Below are 22,274 nucleotides of genomic sequence, written 5' to 3'. Positions count from 1 at the left end.
GTGTGTTAATGATAGTTTGCAACATTAAGTGTGAAATTCATTTGATGTTTGCCATCATTAGTAAAACCAAAATGTCGAATAAAAACTACGTCTGTCTAAGTTGTAATAATAATAATAATAATAATAATAATAATAATAATAATAATAATAATAATAATAATAATAATAATAATAATAAAGAAGAAGAAGAAGAAAAAAATATTTATTATTGCAAAACCTCTCGTAACACTACACATCAAGTTCGAACTTGTTCAAGAAGTTTTGCTGCAACCACGAAACAGTTTATTACGTGATTCGGTGTTGTGAACATCGTCCTTTATGTGAACGTCGCGAACATCGTCCAGTAATGACCGTATTAAATGTGTTGATTATTCTAAAAGGCATAAGATAATTGTGTACAGAAAGAATTCTTGACAAAAATTTTATCTTGCGGTAAAATATATATATTGCGTACAGCGCGTCTGCCAAAACGTAGTATTAGGAGAGGACGGTTATTGCTGTAAAGGGTGCTTTGAATATTTATCGTGAATAACGTGAATGTGTGTGACATATTGGTGACCACGAAAGAAGGTGTAAATATGAAATTATGCACCAGCAAGATAAAAAATTTGTTCTTCTGAATATAGATTTGGAAACCATTAACCAGGCAGTTAACATGCTAAACGTGGATGTGTCGCCATTAAAACGGCCGTTATCGGTGAAACCTAGACTACGCTGAAGGATTCACCTCTCAAAATTTTTCATACCGCCTTTCAAATCGCCTTGTGTACAGGACACAAATAATCATCCTCCCCTAATAGTACGTTTGGACAGACACGCTGTACACAATCCATATATTTTACAAGATAATTTTTTTTGTCTCGAATTCTTTCTGTGCACAATCCTCTTATGGCTTTTAGTATAATCAACACATTTAATACGGTCCTTACTGTAACACGACTTCACCATTGTTATTCACACAAACACATAACTAGTGTACTACAATGTCATGCTACCAGTGCAACCAATTTTCATGGTTCCAGAGAATACTATTACGATGTTCACGACACCGAATCACACAAACTATCAATAACGCACGAGATAAAACCTTTTAATGAAATACATGTAAGTTTCGAAAACTGTGATGATGTGGGGAGAATTGTGCTTCATGTGATGTTTACAATCATTAATGAATACCAAATATCAAATAAAATCCAGGTAGTGTCATTTGGAAACAAAGTTCTTCCAAGTTGGCAACACTGCCAAACGAATGGCAACGCACGTAAAAATCATCATATTGATACAAAGCAACTTTCTGGACTTTATCAAAGCTTTAAAACACAGTTTCTGATTTAAGGCGAAATATATATGTTTTATTTTCCGCTGTCCCGAGCCGATTTTGGGTCCCGAGTTGGAAACCCTGTAACTCGAAAACAAAGCGGAATTCGACTCATGTTTATAGGAAATTTTCTACTGGATTTGATGTCACGATTCATCTCTCAAAATTTTCATACTCCCTTTCAAATCGCCTTGTGTATAGGACCTAAATGCCCATAGGAAATATTTACATTCCAAGTATAAAAATCGAAATTTCAATAATTAATTGTGAATGTTAGGAGCTGCAGCCGCATGAACGGTTAACGGATATTAAATACTTAGGTACTTCACCAATGCATGTAAAAAAATTCAGATTTTTAAAAGGTGAGGTTTTTGAGAAAATGGCGTCCAAACTTGGCGTCTTAATGAAATTTTCCGCTTTTCATCATGCTATAACGTGGGATGTAATAATCAGAAACGTAAGTCCTTTACATTTTCAAGAGATATTATGAAGTAGATTTCGATGCTAGAAGCAGATGGTTGATACTGCTCGTGAGGACAGAAAAAAACATGTTTGAAGTTAGCAAAAATTTCACCAAAGTTGACAACATTGCGAGTGAATTGGGCGATTTCTATTGGACCAATAGACGAATTTTCGCCCTCCATTGAAACATACAACTTTATACTCTTCATGCTATTGCGATTATGTTACTAAGTACACTCGTTTCTTTACGACAAAACTTTTAATTTGACATGTTTTTCAGTTTTTAGAGCAATCCGAGAGGAGGGCAGCCATATTGGAAGGCTGTATATCGAAGAAATTTTTTTTTTCAGCAAAAAGAAAAAATATGGGTCTAATAATTTTGTATGTAGTTTCTTATTTTAAAAAATAAACTAAATCTGAGACAGTAGTATGGACCACCCTGGACGATTTGAAATGGAATCACTCACCCTACGTATCTGTCTATCACGCAGTTATGATAGTTTGCTACTGTGCTGTCAGCTGTTCGTATCTCCTTGTAGCCGGTGTGTGTGTTAGGTTTGTGCGCTGGTTGTAAAATTCATGGAAGTGCGTACTTCTATTTGTTTACGGCGACTGTAGAGTTTGACAAAATGTTTAATGGATTAGATGCTAAGAATTACTCATCTATTCATTTTTAAAAATAAGTTTGTATTAGATTCGGTGCTTTGCGGCATTGTGTGGTTTAATTGAGTTACAGAAATCCTGTGATTGTTGTGGCCGAAGGCTTAACCATTTCTGACGTATGGTAAAAGTCAACATTTGTTAGTTTTTCTTGTTTGTTGTAACAGGAATTGTGCTCGCATTTTTTAATTATTACTTTTCAAATTAGGAAATGTGCTTTGACACCGTTTATTTTATCAAGGTATTTTCATTGTTACGGGGGTAGCCCCCATGTAGTTCTGATAGTAAGCTTTGTACATTTTATCCCCATAGCAGAACATGCCGCGATCTGTGGTGTGATCGCAGAAAATTTGTTAAAAAATTGCCAGAGGGGAAAAAAAATAAACAGGAAAGTATGAAAACATGCCTGCTATGTGTAAATGTCTTAAATACACGGACGACTCGCATAAACACTAGCTGGCCTAACAGTGGAACATAAAACTTAAAAGATTTCAGACTCACATAAATAGACAAATTAGACTGTTTTTTACATCTCGTAAAGCGCAGCTTTTCTTTTAGCAAAACTCTTTCAAAAAATGTGACTTCACAGGTTGTAACTCAAACAATGGCGGATCTAGCCCGGGGCCGGGGGCATTGACCACCCAGTTTTTGAGTGATATGCATAATTGAAGATATTATTTATATATTTTTGAAAGGTTGTAGTAAACTTATAATATACAACTCATAATGTGGAGTCTGGCTGGCCCCCCTTAGTTTTTACCATCTAGATCTGCCTCTGAACTCGAACTAGGGATAACGCTGAACACTGTTTACCATGCTTCATGTAACACTGTAATAAAAACATCATAGTATCATCTTGATTTTTTATTTTGGAATTCCTGCAGAAATTTTTGACTTATAGAAGCTCATTGCAGAAAGACAAAGAAAGTTCTGCTACCGGGCATTTTACTAATTTTTAGTTGAAAAATTCGATATCTTCGTTGAAAATTATGGATAGTTTGGAATATTTATACTGGATCATGTTAGGTCAGGTTTGGATAGTGTAACAGCTGGTATTCACTTCATTTAAAGTATGTAGTTTTAACTTATGGCTGTTTTCTAATACATTTTGCGGAAGTAATGCATTACGGTTCTTTAAGAACTGAGTCATCTGAACAAACTCCAGGTGCAGTTTAGTAATTATTTGCCAAAGATGATTTTACTCTCCGGAGTAGTCTGGGAGTGAGCTTCTCGTAATAGGTTGTCTGTTTCAAGGAACTGATCCTAACACTGCTCAGACAGGGTTCCCACAGAAAAATGAAGATTGATTTCCCTGACTTTTCCTGACATAAATTGTTGAATATAAAGGGAAAGATATGGGATAAGTTCTATCATACACTTTTTTTTAACGACCTCCTCCCTTCCCATACCCGTCCACTACACTCCTTTAATTAGGATTTACATATTTCTTATGTTCAATATGAGTAACTGATATTTACACATAAGTTATATATACCGTATAATAACAACACTACATACCTCGACATTGCAAATTAGACTTTTTTAAAGCAATATAACATCCAGTCAAGAATATATTGCCAACTCTCCCTCAGACCTATTACTATCAGTCCTAAAATGAAATGAAATGAAATCTTAAAGTTTTACGTTCCACGATTATGCCGTCTAGGCTAAAGGAGACGATGATGATGAGAAATGAATGAAATGGTGGAATGAAGAAAGTAGGAGGAAACGGAGAACTCTGAGAAATCCACGCACAGAGTGTTTGTTCACCACAAAGTTTATTTGGCGCGAGCTGGGATCGAACCAAGGGCGCCATGAACCAAAGGTGAACGTTCTACCACTGAGCCAACGTGGCCTCTATCAGCCCTAACATTACCAACTCTAAGACATGTTAATCCTCACATTTACATTTTTTAAACAGAATTTTGTTTTGCTTTCAGTTCTTGGATTTGTTCTACAAAAGCGTATTGTTCTTTTTTGTAACATCATTCCATTTGTTTCTTCTTTGCTTCCAATTTCTTAACTTCAGAACTTAGTTCTCTTTTTTAATCTTTGACTTTACTTTCCTCTGCACTTTAGATTCGTTTCTGTTTAAGTTATCCATCATAGCGTCTCCGACTCGAACGAACTGAGAGAAGCATTCTTCGATCAAAACGAACACATTTTACACCTCCATAGTACATAACTTCTTCATACACTCGCCTCTGTGCTACCAGAGAAACTTCGATTTAGTTTTGTATTGAGTAAGAATCCGCCCTCCACACAGACATTGCCGTGGGATGAAATTAAACATTTTCACAACATTCAACGGCAAGAGTTTAGTTTGTGCCTAACAGTGACTGCAACCGATTCACCTGACCTGGCTCCCGGAACAGTTCAGGAACCAGTTCCCATGAACGATTCGATTCATCGGAGCACTCTAGCAACCAGTTCCTCGAAACAGACAAGGAACTTACTGCCAAACTACTCCGAAGAATGAAAACTTACTTAAGAACGGCTTCCTGAACTAATCCGGAAACCATATCAGATGAATCTATTATAACCCACGCATATCAGTTAAAATAATAAGCAGCTTGTAAACTAGATAAACACAACCTAACCAAACCAAACGAAATTAATAACAATATCACACAATAACATCTAATTTATCAACTAAGAAACTTAAATAGAAAAAAAAAAAAAAAAAAAAGAATAACGACGATTATTTTCAAGTATACATGGGGGATCAGTAAAAACGTCAGTAGAATAAATTAAGTAACTCGTAATACATTTTCTACGACTATTTTCTAATCTACATGCAGGGCTACCGTCCCCAATCCCTCCCTAAATCAAACTTCACTGAAAAAAAAAATAATCTTAAAATGCCTTCCAAAATATTACAAAAAAAAAAAAAAAAAATCAAATGTTACCCACCATTAATGATACAGCAAACTAGCATACCGAACAAATAAAAAATATTGCTCTCCAATGGACAAACTTCACAAAATTTCCCAATACCTAGATTTGTAAGACCGAAAAAAGTTCCATTACGCAAAAAATATTTCTAAAACTACTACAATTACGATTAAAACATACATGAGACACTATTAATCTGCCACTCACACCACATTTCAGACATAGGTTCATTCTGCCATCACAACTCACAACCATTATATTTTTTGTCAAATTCAATTAAACCACACAAAGCCGCAAAGCGAAAACAATTCATACCCGAATTCAAAACGCAATTATTTAAGAAAGACGAGTTAAGACGCTCCCCACTAAATTCATCGAACGCCTTTTGAAGTTCTAAAACTAACTGCTGAGTCGCCATGAAAAAAAAGAAACTGAGAAAAGAACGAATTCCAATTAGACCATCACGAAGCGGGCATAAGACATTAACACAACTTCCAAGAACTACGAACTGCCCGCTTGATACACTAGCAGGGATACATCTAGAGGCAAAAATCGAAAGCACCGAAAGTACACACATCACTTCACACAAAAGAACAACATAGTTCGTTTCCATCCAGTGATTCGAACACTGGATGGTAACAGCCAAAAGTTACTGTTAAGCACAAGGTAAACTCTTACCCATTTCACAAATCAGAATATTCTTGTTTCTTGGACCTTACCTTTGCAAAGAAGTCATCTAACCTGATGCTCTAAATCTTCTCTTCGTATTCTCTCAAGTCATGAGACCCCTGAATTTCAATACAGAAAGACATAAATTCATACTGTTTTCTCAGCTACAGAATGAGATATTCTGTTATGCTCATGCAGAGTTTGTAGGATGCGTTTAATCCTATTTTGAGCAAGTTCTGAAGTGTTCTTTTATAGCCTCCGGTCCAAAGCTGACAGAGCACATACTACTTTGTACTTCAGATAGCTACTTACTACAATCTTCTTGATTGTGCCCAACAAAAAATTTCGACAATCAATCCTGAAAGCCAGTTTATTTTAACCTGATACTTTCAGTTCTTTCAGGAGTTTTCCTGTCTTAAAACCTATGTTCACGAAGATGACAAGTCACACTTCGATTTCTGCTTTTACATGATCAATTATCTCGCTCTTTGTCTCACACAAACAAACACACAGTACCTTTCTCCCTCAGCACGAAACAGCAACACTGCATCACTGTAATCATGGAAATTGGAAATGCTGTATCATTGTGGTTCTCTTCACATGTCAATATGTACAACTGATAGAGAGGGAAAAAAAAAAAAGAAGAACGAATGTTACACTTGCAGATTTACGTTCCCTGACTTTCCATGTTTTTTTTACGCGAAATGGACGATTTCCCTGACGTTTCCATTTTCCTGATTTTCCAGAATGAGGGAATATTTTGATGGGAATCTGATGAATTGGTTCAAGTGAATATTGCAGTAAAACTTGTCGAATACTTATTCAAGTCCTCTACCACAAACGAGTCAGCTGTCCATAGATTCCTAAAGGCAGTGTCAGAATCGTACAAACAGTAAAGGTAAGTAATCGCAGCGAATGTGTTAAGAAAGGAACTAACCTAACGCAGTGTTGAAAACGTCCTTATTTATATACAAACCCACCGTCAATAACACGCCTGCTCTGCTTGGTTAGAGATAATTTGTGGCTACTTAGCATTGGGTGCATGTGCTATTTACACTGTAATTTTCATAACGTATTTCAGGACGCAGTATTTACACCCACAACGATGAAATCCTCTTAAAAGTGAATATGTAGGGGGGAATTATTAAGAAACACTTTCTAAGGTAATGACAATGAATTTCCTTATAAATGTCAAAAATCTAATTTTTTTAAGCCTGGAAATGGTGAAACTATTCTGCCCCACAAAAGCCAAAATGATTGTTATACCGATATGGTTATGTTTGTTAGTGATTTTGATATTTTTTTCAGTAATCAAGCAGGGTAGGCTGGTTTAAACCAAAGTGGTTTAGATAATGTTTTAAACCAGCTGTTTTTTTTTTTTTCCAAAAAATCAAGTGGTTTAACCCCCCGCCCCAAAAAAAAGGATTTAAATCGTGAAGTTCATGGTGACGTTTCCACATATAAACTATCTGCATTAGTTTTATCTCATTTTCACCTTTTAATCAAGGTGTGACATGTTCAATTCTCGGTCGAACCACAACCCTTCTTTCAAGTGTAAACCAAGCAGCGGTCCGGGTGCCACTAAGCGAAAGCCTTCTCCTTAATAACCTAGGTATTACATCAGAATGTTAAGCCTAAACATACGAAACAAAACCAAATTGTATATTTCTGTTCGCCTGAATGCATGTTGTTATATATATATATATATATATATATATATATATATATATATATATATATATATATATATATATATATATATATATATATATATAAAAGGTTGCTTAAATATATTGATAGACATTTATCGACTGCGTACATAGCTTCCAATATTAGCTTGGATTGGACTTGTAGTTTTAATTTAATTCAATGATATCTGTATACTAAATTTGTAATTTAACACCGTAATTTGAGCGTACTGATTATGATACGTTGACCATAAAATTTTACATGCCAAGCAATAACGGAATTTTTCCGTTATTGCTTTGCATTTAAAGTAATAACAGGGTTTTTCTAATGGCTAAGGCGGGAGTTTCCCGATTTATATATAATTCTGTATAAAGGTTTCACTTGTGCAACTGTTTACCTTTTTGCCCTTCTAAAATGACAATTATATTAACGAGTATGTTAAGATCAGTACAACGTATTTTTATCAGGAGTCCTTCGTGAGTGAGTCGGCAGACTCATCGCATTTACGGCCAATTAGTCCCAGTTTCGAGTCGAAAATTTCTCACGGATGTAAGCTGACAAATGGTTTGGATACCGCTTTAATCTCATGTGACCCCTTCCAACATAACCCCATTGTTGCAGGCGAAACAAACCCATTTCTATCCATTTGTAATAAAAATACATAGTGCAAATTATTTTTAAAAAAATGGTTTAAAAAAAACAACAAGTTTTCTGTTTTGTTTTTTACTAATAAAAACCATGTCTTTCGCCAATCCTGTCACAAAGAAAATTCAATCACCGTATGCCTAATAATAAATGTGCGTCATGTCCATCTTCGTTCCTCTTCTCACGAATAGTTTGAGTAGACAACATTGTGTCCGTGGGTTTTCTCGGAGTACTCCCTTTTCCTCTCACTTTCTCATTCAACAATTTTTACATAATCATTCAAATGCTATAATCGGTGCTGGTTAATCATCACATTTTCGACAATTTACAATTAAAATCAATACTTTGCATGAAAAGATATTTTTGAAAGAAACACATTTTTGCAGGCGACAGAATTAAATACAAAGTAATACAACTGTATTTTAAGTTTACAAATGTAGGGCTCTTAGTATAAATTCATTGCAAGTTCTTTACGACGGATAAAGTGAGTGCATATGAAAGGTGACTCACATACTACTTTCCAGCGTTGGCAAATTTCTGCACATTTTACAAACGGAGCGTTACGAGCATGAAACCATGATAAGTGCTAATGAAACTCATATCGGATATAGTATACATGAAGCTGCATGAGTTCCCGAAGGAGCAGGATGCTCATACTTTTAGGGATTATTCATTGAGTATGTACGAACTTACAAAGGGGGTAACAAAGCGACTTTTATTTACTTATCGACTGATACGCAAATAAAAAAGAACGTACCTGTATTTTATATCTGCATGTGTAGTGCCCTTGTACTTTATCTGTGACTATGTGTGTGTGGGGGGGATTTAACGCATATCGCATGTCTTGCGTACATGGATACTTCTTACTATTGCACTACGTAGAAAATTTATGGTATTTCATGAAGAACTGGTAATAGAACACAGAAGAAACGCAGATCAGGGGTCTCTCATGTATACTATTACCCTCATATCATTGCCAAAACCCACTTCTTTTCACTACCCACGCTTATGCACATAACCACCATCGCTGACGCGTAATTCCTTAGGAGCCATCAGCTTTGCCCTGTTCAGACTCGTTTATATAGTATTCATGCTTTTAGTGGACACCTATCATATATGTTTGTTTCTTGTACTGTACTCCTTATGCCACGCATCCGAAAGCCGTTTTTATACGCAAATCGTAAAAAGAATGTAAATTCGTAACAATTATTTTTGGTGGCCCCTTGAATTTTATCTATGTCAAGTGAGCTAGTTTCACGTAGCTCAACGGAAAAATTTAGGTAAAAATAAGGAAATTAGTGAATTATAACCTTTCTAATGGTGCGCCTAAAATAAACTAGTACGCTTTAATCATCGTATTCCTTAGCCTGAGAAGCATGATCATGGGACGTTAAACTGAAAGTTTTCTCACGACAATCGAGTGCGAGGTACGAAAGTAGCCTACCAATAAAAGAATTCCTGTAAGACACTTTAGAGCATTCTACAACGATTGTATAAAATACTTCAAATCATATGAAGTATCACGAACTATACAATAAAAGATATATCATATTACTGTAATTGTGCTACATACTGCATAAAGACATCAATAACAATCACTCTATCCTTCCCGCTGCCAGCAGAAGAGCATCAACTTTCGAGCAGGGCTGCCAGGTTAGTAAAATATATGTGAAAACCAGAGTTGCCACACACGATGGTGCGAAACATAGTCCAAGCATGCAGTGCGTACGCAACTCGAAGACTGCAAAAATGAATTGCGACTGGTATCAATACTATTGCTGATTAAAACATATATTTTCATCTGGGTTGCCTGTGCATAACGGAATGAAGCCCTTCGAGCCTTTTCAATAGCGATTTGCGTAATTGCATCAAAAACTTTGCGTTTTAGTCAGATATTCGGCATACAACTTTTTTCATATTTTTTGCGTTATATTGCGCTTTGCAAATTTTGTGAAGGTTAACTCTGTATGACGTTCTTGGCATAATTACTACTACCATGTTTGTAGTTGAGGATAAACCAAAAGTTCATTTCAAGCTAATCTTCACAAAATTCTACATTAATATAATTGCTGTGCTAATTATCGCAAACTAATCGCTAATGTTGCGATGAGTTTAAGAGAATTTTTTTTCCAAAATGTGTGTGCAATTAATGTAATAAGAAAAAAATGTTCGATGTTTCGATATGCATGAATCGTTTAATGGCTATCGATTGTGTCGTCTGGCCTACGTGCAGGTGTAGAGGTTGGTCAATGGCGCAAGTCTTTGAGTAAAGGTTAAGTGCTGAGGTTCGTTTCGTGGGTTATTCTGACACTCATCGATTATCATGTAAGAAGTAGACTTGGTTTTATCATCAAGATAAGAACATAGTGTACGAATATGGCTGGCTATGATTTGAAAAGCGAAGAAGACGTAAAACAATTCCTGGAAAATCTTGCAATAGAATATAGATTTGGATGTTACAGTGAAAAGAAACCGGAAGGTAAAATATGTTTCATAGCTCATCATATTAGAATAGTACTAAATTATTTATCTGCTTGGTAGTGTAGTGGAAGATCGTTCGCCTCTGGTTGGAAGATGGCTGAGTTTCCTGGTTTACATTCCAGCTCGCTCCAAGTGGGCTTTCTGGAGACCAACATTGCGTGTGAGTTTTCTCGGAGTTGCCTCGTTTTTTCCCACTTTCATCATTTTATTCCTTATCTCCTTTAGCCTAGACGCCATACACGTGGGACGTTAAACAAAAGTTACATTTCGACATTCGTCTTGCCCTATTTTCAGGCAAAAAAAAAAATAATAATAATTTTTGTCATGAGAAAATTCATTGTCAATACCATAGAAAGTAAGGTAAGTCTTTACTTTGTCTATTTCATACATTTTTTCGATTCAGTAATTTGATCTTTCAGTTCTGGCTTTGAAAACTGCAAGAGTGCACTTTGTGGAGAACAAGTTATTTTGCGTATCTGTTTTTCCACACAATATTGCCGAGCGAGCGGTAGGGAATCAAAGCTGGTTAGAGCGCCGCAGGACACGTTTTTTTTTCTGTCTGGTTCGGTTCATTAAACGGTCCATTGAATGGAATGGCGGGGTAACTTTACAATGCACGCTCCAGCTGGTATACTTACTCAGAAACAAGAAATTACACTCTGATAATTTTATTAAAATGGTTCAAAACTTACCTAACCTTAAGCTAACCCATTCCTACTCCTACTCTCCTATAAGCCTTCCTTTTTACAGCGGTCTTACTTATCGGAGCGCAGCTGGAGCGTGTATTGTAAAGTTTACCCGAAATGGTCAAAGTGAAGACTTACCGAATGTGGCTATTAAAAATTCCACGGTGCACATTCAATTTGATAGGATTTGACTGATTTGTTTGTAAATACTGCATCCGGAAATATGGCATTAATAGTAGTGAAGAAAGAAAGGAATCTGTTAGAAAAAAAAACGAATGCTATCTAACAGGAAGGAAGGAGGGCAGCAACGGTGCCTGAGGGACACAGAGTGCACTTCCGTAGGGAACACGCGCGTCAGCGATGTTAGGTATGTACGTAAAGTAGGATGTCGCTAAAGTCGCTACGTTTATCTATTCTCATTTTGTACCAATACACTATAAATTTTAACACCTTCTCTAGTGTCTACTCTGGAAAGAAGCACCTTTGACTGCCAACTTTTGCCAATGACATTTAACGCCATCAACATAAGGTTCACGAAAATGTTGGACCTCATCCAACCATAATCTTAGATGCTGGGCATTAATTTCCTCATTAGACCATAATGTTTGAGCATGCCTCTCTTCAGTTGCCACCTAGTACAGGTTGGTTTGTGGTTCTTACACTAGTTTTATGGCATATTTTCTGATGCATTATTTACATGCAAAATGGTGCGGTCCTAAGGTGAGTATGCACCGAGGAATTGTTGAGATACCCTTTCTAAGGTTTGCATGTGTATTTCCCCGTGAATGACAAAATAATTACGCTTTTGAGCCTGAAAATGTTGGACCTTTTCTACAACTCGTCTTCCTTTAACACATTCACTGCGATTACTTTCCTTTGTGTAAGTGTTCGTCCATTTCTTTATTTCCAATACCTTTGTACATCTACCACACTTTGTGCTAAATTTCAGTAATCCTTGCCTCTCCAGAAAACGCAATTACTCCTGTTCCTCACATCATATGTTATAAATAGGGATAACTACTTGTCTCATTACAGTTTGTCTGACGTCAGTATACCTCCACTTAAAATAGTACCAACAAGACACAGCTTTTAACATGCCATTACACTTGTTCAGTTCGTACAGTTTCACAAAAAATAACCGATTCGCTATTTCTTTTCTGTTAATTTGACTTTTTTAGATTTCTGGACCTACTCTCCAGCAGTTAACCCACCCATACTACTTTCTAAACACACACATTACATATATATGGTATTTTATAGATTGAAAGCATTACTAACATTCAACAAGAAGGCATCACAGTATCAACGGGAGATACTGATTCAGTTCAGAGCAGAGTCCACAAATGTCGTATGCTTTAGAACCTGTAATATATATATTGTCGAAGCTTTGATGTGTTTGAAAGTTAAGCTACTTATTTTAATGCAGAATTAAATATGGCATAATTTTCAATTGTTTGCAAACACTTTCAAACTCAAAAGTAAAAATTTTCTTTCAGGACATGTACAGGTATGACAGTATGGTATTGATCAACAATCAAAAGATCAAAATTTTTGGGATTGACATTTTTGGAAAAACTTTTTTCTTTTCATCTCATGGCCATTTAACCCGTCACGTTTTAGAAATGACGTCCCTCGGCGAGCACACTATCCAGGGAAAGGGAAGGAAGCGGCCTGGGACCTATAAGTTAGGTACCACCCCGGCATTTGCCTGGTGTGAATGAGGAAAACCTCATTCAAGGTGGCTGGCCTGGAATAGCGTTTTACACTTTTTCGACCGAGTGGCCTCACCGGGAATCGAACCCGGGACCGCTCGCACCGAAAGGGAGAGCGTTAGCTTTTTTCTTCATTTTTCAAACAAAATTTCAGAAGGATACAGCACGAAAGCTGACACATTCCAAATGGAGGGTATTTGAATCAGTGAGTTATAATCTTTCAAATAATTAAATAAAAACAAGCAACAAAATTTCTTGAACCGTTCCAGAGATAGAGCATTTTAATATTTTGCGGAAATTCACATTGAGAAATTGTGCTAGAGGCACCATCGTTGGTTGTCTGTATCTCGGGCCAGGAATCTTTTTGCATTTTTAATTTTAATGGGTTCCTTAGTTTGTTCAGAATTTTAACATGTTAAATTCAATACCATCTTTGACTATCAAGGAAGATTTTTTCTTACCCGTCTGAATTGATCTGCACTATGCCCTAATTGCTCACGATACTAGATCAAAACTAGGCACTGTCCCCTTCGGGAATTAATCTTGGGACCACGTGTATCAAAGATAAGCAGTATTAATGATCCTTATACAGAAGTACACTCAATTGATGTGCCATACATAAGTCAGGCAGTTAGCAAATGTGTACTTTTATGTCAATGTTAACATTGTATTATTTTTAATCTATACTAATTACTAGAATAAAGTAAAATAGATTTAATGACAGATCTTACACATTCACAGGGTTGTATTTGTATACGAGCCACGGCGACCTGAACTCAAGGTGGCAAATTTATAGGGGCAGCATATTTTAAAATATCCAAGGTTGAAATATAGTATATGGAAAACAGATGCTGTTTTTGAGAGAGAGAGAGATTTAAGGAAAGTGTATTCTGAAAACAATATTGATATCACAGTGCGACCAAATTTTCTGTGTGGAAACTATCTTGAACCTCACAACAATGCACAAATATTCAGAAAACATATTTGAAGAAATAAGAATGCTCGTTTGTAGAAGATATTTTTAAATTATCAGGTCAGGAGAAAAGACGTGTAAAATACTTCGTGTGAAGTGTTGTTCTGTATGGGGCAGAAACATGGACATTACGTAAGAGTGATAAAAAACAACTGGAAATCTTCGAAATGTGGGTGTGAAGAAGAATGGAAAGAATTTGTTGGGTCGAGCGGATGACGAATGATAGGGTGTTAGAAATGGAGAGAGAGAGAAAAAAAAACACTTTTAGATATTATTGAGAAGAGAAAAAGAAAATGGTTGGGACATTGCCTAAAAAGAAATTGTATCATAAAGGGCATGCTATAGGGTATGGTGGCAGCAAAGTGAAGGAGAGAGGGCGGCGGAGGCTACAATTAATGGATGATATAAAAACAAAGATCATACATGAAACGAAGAGGTTAGCGGAAGACCATGGAGCATGGAATCTTCTTAGCTGCGCAAGTGACCTGCCAATAAAGGCAGAATACCTATGATGATGAGGTTAAGAATAATTTGTTTCCGATAATTTAAGCATCTTTCCAATCTTGACTCCAAGCGATCTGAAACGTTATGTAGTAGAACTTATGTATTTGAGTTGCGGTTTTTAAACATTTCTTAGTTTTATAACTTTACCACGAAGCTCTATAAGATGATTTTATAATTGCATAATGAATACGATTCGATGTTTCCGACTTGTAGCATTAGGAATAATTTGACTCAAGTTTTGTGTATACGTGGAAAATGTCAGTCGGAAATTATCAGTTGTATTACACTAACTTACCACCAGCTAACGTAATGCTTTTGTGGCAGTAAGGCTTTTCTTTTTCGTCTAGTGTGTTTTACTTTCTTTGATTGCAATTTAGGATTACATAACTCTTGAAGACCAACTTTATTTATCTGACGTCATACTCTGTCGTTGTAAACTTTCAGTTCAGGCGAAGAGTGTAAAGTAAATCCAATTGTTTGAAGAAAGTCGTCGATTAACAGTAAACAGGAAAAACTTACTGGACATAGGTGTACAATGTACTGATATCGCTATGGAGTCAACAAATATTCACCTTCATCTGCGTGGGAACGTATCCTCCTCAGATACAGGTGCCTAGTAATTTTACCTGCTCCTAAATCAAATTTCCGCTGATAGATTTGAGTGGATAGCAGATTTATCTAGTTTTAAAACATTACATTCCGGAGAGGTTGAAAATGATCCAAAATTGTGATGTTGCGGCAATTTCAAGCGTACCATTACTTTCATTCATTTCAAAACGCTCAAGCTTGGTGATACAAGATTTTGTGTTTATATATATATATATATCTCAGGGTGGAAAAAATAGTTTTTTTTTTTTAAATCAAATCTTTCTCATCGTATAATACAAGTCGCAAACTGAAGAAAAAACAGGAATTAATATTAAATGTTAATTATGCCATTTAAGTGAAAGTATTGGGGTTGAATTTTGAATTAATCCCCAATCGTTAACCTATTTCAATCCCAAACAATGTTTTTTCAGCATTAAGAAAAAAGTACACCATTTATCAACATGACACTTTTCTTTTCACGAAAGTTACTGACATTTCGCAGGGGCATATTTAAAAACATCGGAACTAGCTAGCGGCACGAAATACATATAAAGTACATAAATTTCGCCTAAAATTAAATAACTAACTCTATGGCTTATGAAACCTGGAGCTTCAATGCCACGTTTACAAAAGCTCTCCATTGACTTCTATCCTTATCCAATTGGATCCAGTTTCTACATTGTATTTCTATTTCTAGGAGATGCATCTTAATATTGTACTCCCATCTGCTCCTAGATCTTCCTAATGATCTTTTTCCGATTGGTTTTCCAGTTAAGACTTTGAAAGCGTTCCTACTTCCATCCTGGCTATATGACCTGCCTACCTGAATCTCCTAGACTTGATAACCTTAACAATGTTGGGTAAAGCGTATAAATTATGTAGTTCCTCGTTATGAAGTTTCCGCCATTCCCCATTCCCGTTCCTCTTGGGTCCGAATATTCGTCTCAGGATCTTGTTCTCAAATACTTTGTCTATGCTCTTCCCTCATAGTAAGCGACCATGTTTCGCAACCATACAGAGCAACAGGCATGATTATCATTTTATATACAGTATTTTAAGTTTCGAATTTCTCGACAAAATTCGCGACGACAAAAGATTTTGAACTGATTAATAACAAGAATTCCCTGCTTTTAATCGACATTTAAGTTCTTCGTGAATATGGTTTAGGTCGGTTAATATTGATCGTAGATATCTGAAAGTATCCACTTTATCAAAAGTATTATTCGATATTTTAACGCATCCAAAATTTGCCGTATTATGATCCCGAGGAACTTCTATGTATTTAGTACATAAATTTCGCTTAGTTTTAATTTTTTTAGGAGAGGGGATCGGATCCCTCTAAATGCGCTCCTAATATCTGGAAACAAATAGACCTGGACACTTAAATGTCCATGGTGATTTCCCCGTAAGAATACTCAACGATTTAAAATCCTTTGTTACGAAGAGAAGACAGGATTCATCCGTTGTCGGTTCAAAACGAGATTTTTCCTAATTATCCTTTGCATGATACTCGTTTTCATACTGTACTTGCACACATTTGAGTCTCATTGCATTAGGATTATCTTCCATAATCGAAATAACAGGACAGAAACGGGATTTTACTTATTTTCACTTTAAATTAATTAATTTCGGATTTTGATTTAAATCAACGATTTTTATTTTAAAAAATCAAGTAATTTAAATCTTGATGAAAATCAGACTGATTTAAATCAATCCACCCTGATATATATATATAATATAAGACACAGTCAAATGAAAAAGTCCATTTCCATGTACAGATTTTATTATTGGATAGAGCTCTATATAATAACAATTTGCTGTTGAGACACTTATCTCACCTTGCAACGAGATTATGAATGCCCTGGGAGAACTCCTCCTTGAATTGAGTAGGTAACCTCTGTCACAGTTTGCTGCACTTCTTCATCCGATCCATAGTGATGCCCCTGGAGGTGTTTCTTGAGTGGCCCAAAAGTGTGGAAATCACAAGGACTCAAGTCAGGACTATACGCGGGGTGATCTAGCACTTCCACGACGCCAAAAGATCATATTTTTTTGGCAAGATGAGGTCGGGCAATGCTGTGCAATAAAATGATGCCCTTTGTGGGGTTACCCAGCAGGGTTGGCTGGTTTAAACCAGCTGGTTTTTTCAAAAAGAAAAACTGGTTTAAACCAAAAAATAAAAAAAAGGTTCGTAAAAGTGTAACTATTCATAAAATCTTGATGAACACACATTTGTGGGTTATCACGTTTCACTCCCATATATTACTCGTACTATATTCAGACCTAAATTCCACGTTCATTACTCAAAGAGATTATATTACAAATGCAACCTTTTTTTATGTACCTTTATGGATGTTTCTTTTGTGATTTTTTTATAGTTTATTATTGTTATGCAACCAAAGGAAAATTCTGAACATTTCGTTTTAATAATGTTTACTATTGATAAAATACATCGAAATGCCGTAATTTTTGGGGAGGGGGTCATACAAACCCCACGAGAGGCAATTATTGAAATCATAAGAATCTTTGGTAACTATTTATGTATAAATGGGTCAGAGCCAAAGTGGACTCAAATCATTCGTATCTTGATTCATGATATGCAAAGTAAGTCGTTGTATTTGTTTAACTTGGACTAATAAAAGTCGTAGTGAACTGACTTGGACTAAATTAGTTCTTCTGTACTCTGTAGTACTTTGAAATTGTCCATATGTAATTCTGTATAATGGTTCCACTTGTGCAATTGTTTATCTTTTTGTCCTTCTGAAATGACTGTTGAAGATTATATTAAGAAATATGTAAAAATTAGTCCAACGTATTTTTATCAGGAATGCTTCGTGAGTGAGTCGGCAGACGTATAGCATTTGTAGCCAATTAGTCCCGGTTTCTAGTTCAAATGGAGGACAATTTCTCTTGGATGTAAGCCGAGAAGCGGTTTGGATTCCGCTTTAAGCTTATGCGACCCCTTCCAGCATAATCCGGTTGTTGCATACTAACACCAAGGCGAAATAAGCTTATTTCTGTCCATGTGTGATATAAATACATAGAGCAAATTATTTAAACAAAAAAAAAAAAAAAAAAAAAAGGGTTAAAACCCAAAAAACCATGGTTTTTTGGTTTTTCAATAAAAACCATGGTTTTTGCCAACCCTGTTACCCAGGCGTTTATTCTTGATTGCTAGCCGCAGCTGACGGAGAATGTCGCAGTATTTGTTGGTTTGTTTCTCTTTTGGGGAGGAACTCCACTGGCAGAAGTCCCTGTTTGTCGAAGAACAGTCACCATGGCTTTAACAGCGGATGTTGTGGAACAGATTTTCTTTGGTTTAGGCCACCCTTCGTGCTTCCACTGCATACTCACATGTTTGGATTCCGGTTGAAAAAGTGGGCATATGGATTGATCTCCAGCAATGATCTTTTCAAGAAAATCGTCGCCCTCGTTCTGATATCGCGTCAAATGGTCCAGTGATATTCCCATTCTGTTGTCACTGTTCCTCGAGCAAACACTTGGGGACCCATTGAGCACAAACCACTGGGTAACCAAGTCTGTTGTGCACACTGTCATGGTCACTGTACATGAGCATTAATGGCATCCAAGGAGACCTATCAGTCAGTCTGAATGTAATTATCGCATCAGGAATACGATTCATCACCTGCCTGGGTCGTGCATAGCCAGTCAGTACCTCCCTGCCACCACGAGAAAGCCGACATCACTTTCGCATGTTTTGTCTGGAGCACATTCTACTTTCTCCTGTGTATATCCGTTAGATGGACACCTTCCGCACAAAGAAAGCATATCACACCTCGCTGTTCTTCCTTGGTACCGTTGGTCTGGCACCTTCATTGTGTGTCACACAGTGCCACGTCTTGCCTGGGGGAGAGAAAGGAACGTTGATATGTAACCAACCTCTGCTAACGTGCCATACTACGTCCGAGCGCACAAATGTAACATTTATTATGCCCTACACATATATGGATATAAAGAGCAAACAGGACTAACATCTCTCTCAACACGTTGTCCGGATATTTGCAATTGGACCTTTTCATTTGACTGAAACTCATATATAATGCATAGTTAAATAGGAAAAAAAAACTGTCAAAGTTTTAACAGAAGGAATTAACTTTTAGACTGAAGTGTGTACCATTAATCTCAGTTTATCTAATTGTTACTTTGTCTTTTTCAGTGTGCCATTTACTGGGTGACTACTTGGAGGCTATAAAAAAGGACTTTGAAAAAGCAGCTAAAGTCTACAAAGCCAACTGTGATGACTATAGCTTTGCGAAAAGTTGCTATAAATACGCCAACTACTCGTTTATTGGCAAGGGCATGAAAGAGAACAAGAATAATGCGTACGAGTATTATCAGAAAGGCTGTGATAAAGGAATGGCTGACGCGTGCTTAAATGCAGGGTTAATGTGTGTGTCAAATAGCCCCCAGTTCAAAGCGTCAGGGAATTACAAATACGGACTGGAACTCCTTGAGAAAAGCTGCCAGGGCAACAACGCGTTTAGCTGTTACTACATTAGCGGGATGTTCATTGCAGGTGTGAAGGATGTTTTCGAAAAGGACATGGTGAAAGCTCACAAATACGCCTTGAAAGCTTGTGAACTTGGAAATATGTTTGCGTGTGCCAATCTTAGTCAAATGTATAAGAAAGGTGACGGTGTGGAAAAGAACGAGGAACTCGCCAACAAATACAAGAAGAAAGCGATTGAAATGCAGGAGGAAGTTCGAAATCCCCTGCCCACATTGACATTTCAAGAAGGAGACAATAAGATATAATTTTATAATAGCGTAGGCCTGCTTTCGTAATCAGACTAAATCTTTTTCATAACATCAGAATGTTGCGGTAGTGTTGTGTGATTATTTATTCTTCAGTGTGATTTATAAGGAACCGATATTGACATTGTTCTGAGATGGATTTTAATGTCTTATATGGAAATAGAGTACATGGATGAATTTTTATAGTGTCAATTTTTGTGTAATTCTGTTGTTAGAATTTGAAAGTTTTGACGTGCATACGGTGTGATGTTCAAAAGTTTTGGAGTAAAAATGGTCTTATCATGGATTGCAATTGTTAGCGTCTGTTACTTGTTGTGCAACTCAGAATGTTTAAAAAAAAAAAATAGTGCTGCAACATAATCTGGCACATAGATAAAAGCGATTTTTTATATCAATAAAAAAAGATGTGCTAGCAAAATAGTTATTATTTCTAGTATGGTTCTGCTGATTTTTAAAATTAGTGACATCTGTGATAAAATTGAATATTCATCTTCTGACCAAAGCATATACTATCTAATAAATAATAGCGTTACAGTTTCGACAAAATATCTTTGCCTTCATCATGCACATTATCTGATAGAATGGATGGTATTCATCTTCCTTTTGAAAGCTCTACTCATTATCACAGTCTTCCTATGTATGAGTTAAGTGATTTCATTACTTTTGCTCTCAAGCTAAGTACAAGGATCTAAAACTCACGTTTTTGGTTCCAAACAATACGTCTGCTGAGTTAGAAAGGCATAGGGTGGCGTATGCTTCATTTTTTTTTTTTTTTTTTTTTTTTCATATAAACATGTTCCTCTCCTTTACGTAACTTTGAACTATTTGTTCTTGGAAGTTTCGTCTTTCAGAAACTTATAACCTTAACATTGTTATAATTTGTGATTTTTAATAATTCAAACAAAAGTCTCAATATCATCAGCGTCCAGTAAAGTGTCTTATATAATACGGAGGCATTGTTTCACATCATTTTCTTTAGTTCTGTGTTGAAAAATAGATTAATAACAAATTAAGTAATTTTAAAAAAATGGTGGACCTCTGTTCATTATATTTGTTTTGAAAAAAAAAAAAAAAAAAAAAGAGATAAAGGTATTGAAGCAGGTCTATTCATTTCTGCTGTATTGTCAAGTTTGAATGAATGCACTGTGAATCAGTTTACAATAGGGAAGGAGTTAAGAATACCAAACTCGCGTTGTCTATAATAACAGATTTGGATAATTGACCTAATATGTACAGTAAAGTCAAGCACAATAATCCATATTCTTCGGAAGTGCTAATTCAGAATGTGGGACATGAAAATGAAACTGGTTATCTACCGTGCCATTAATTTACCTATTCTACTCCTCGGAACTTTCCTGTTCCTAAATTGGTTTGTAGCAAGGTTGGCTGGTTTAAACCAAACAACGAAAAATTTCCGTGTAAGTGTTCGTAAAATCTTGATGAACACACATTTGTGAGTTATCACGTTTCACTCCCTATATTATTCGTATTATATTCAGACCTAAATTCCCCATTCGTTACTCAGAGAGTGATTTTTTTATAGTTGTTATTATTATGCAATTGCAATCAAAGTATTTCTAAATACTGTTTCGTTTTAATGTTTATTATTGATCAAGTACATCGAATTGCCGTACTCTTGTGGGGTGGGGGGTCATACAAACCCCACGAGAGGCATTTATTGAAATCAGAAGTATCTTTGGTATCTATTAAATATATAAATGGATCAGAGCCAAAGTGGACTGAAATAATTCGTATCTTTATTCACTTTTCTCGGTGATATGTAAATTAAGTCGTTGTGTTTCTTTAACTTTGAGTAATAAAGGTCGTAGTGAACTAACTTGGACTAAATTAGTTCTGCAGTATTTTGAAATTGTCCGTATAATGGTTTCACTTGTGCAACTTGTACATCTTTTTGACCTTCTGAAATGACTCTTGACAATTATATTAGGAAGTATGTGAAGATTCGTACAACGTATTTTTATCAGGAGTCCTTCGTAAGTAAGTTGTCAGACGTATCGCGTTTGTGGCCAATTGGTCCCGGTTTCGAGTTCAAATGGAGGATAATTTCTTTCGGAAGGCGAGTAACGGTTTGGATTCCGCTTTAAGCTTATGGGTCCCCTTCCAGCATAACCCGGTTGTTGCATAATGACGGCAGGGCGAAACAAACTTATTTCTATACATATGTGATGTAAATACATAGAGCAAATTATTTAAAC

General features: G+C 36.0%; 2 protein-coding genes across 4 annotated transcripts in view; one reads left to right on the top strand and one right to left on the bottom strand.

The window, feature by feature from the left end:
* LOC145690665 (uncharacterized) overlaps positions 1-10,069 on the bottom strand; it is a 120,843-nt gene extending 110,774 nt beyond the window's left edge. For 2 of the 3 annotated variants that reach the window (XM_081765785.1, XM_081765788.1), the window contains exon 1: positions 9,912-10,069. The gene's annotated coding sequence lies outside the window, so the exon portion shown is untranslated. Of the gene's footprint in view, positions 1-9,782 lie in introns of all 3 variants that reach the window. The other variant, XM_081765786.1, reaches the window with a different exon arrangement.
* A 499-nt stretch (positions 10,070-10,568) lies between these two features.
* Coa7 (Cytochrome c oxidase assembly factor 7) lies at positions 10,569-20,476 on the top strand. Its single transcript, XM_081765793.1, has 2 exons — positions 10,569-10,817; positions 19,460-20,476. Exons 1-2 carry the CDS (start codon positions 10,715-10,717, stop codon positions 20,056-20,058), a joined length of 702 nt encoding a protein of 233 aa, XP_081621919.1. The 5' UTR covers positions 10,569-10,714; the 3' UTR covers positions 20,059-20,476.
* Positions 20,477-22,274: the final 1,798 nt, after the last annotated feature.

Source organism: Thermobia domestica, chromosome 7 (assembly GCF_964235325.1).
Source record: "Thermobia domestica chromosome 7, izTheDome1.hap1.1, whole genome shotgun sequence".
Classification (NCBI taxonomy): domain Eukaryota; kingdom Metazoa; phylum Arthropoda; class Insecta; order Zygentoma; family Lepismatidae; genus Thermobia; species Thermobia domestica.
Note: the sequence above shows the minus strand (reverse complement) of the source record. Positions and strands in the feature narration are given on the sequence as shown.

What these genes read in the sequence shown, in the direction of transcription:
- Coa7 (XM_081765793.1), top strand. Translation starts at nt 10,715, where the DNA reads ATGGCTGGCTATGATTTGAAAAGCGAAGAAGACGTAAAACAATTCCTG. An exon ending in CAGTGAAAAGAAACCGGAAG is followed by an intron (nt 10,818 to 19,459) that starts GTAAAATATGTT and finishes TGTCTTTTTCAG; the next exon opens with TGTGCCATTTACTGGGTGAC.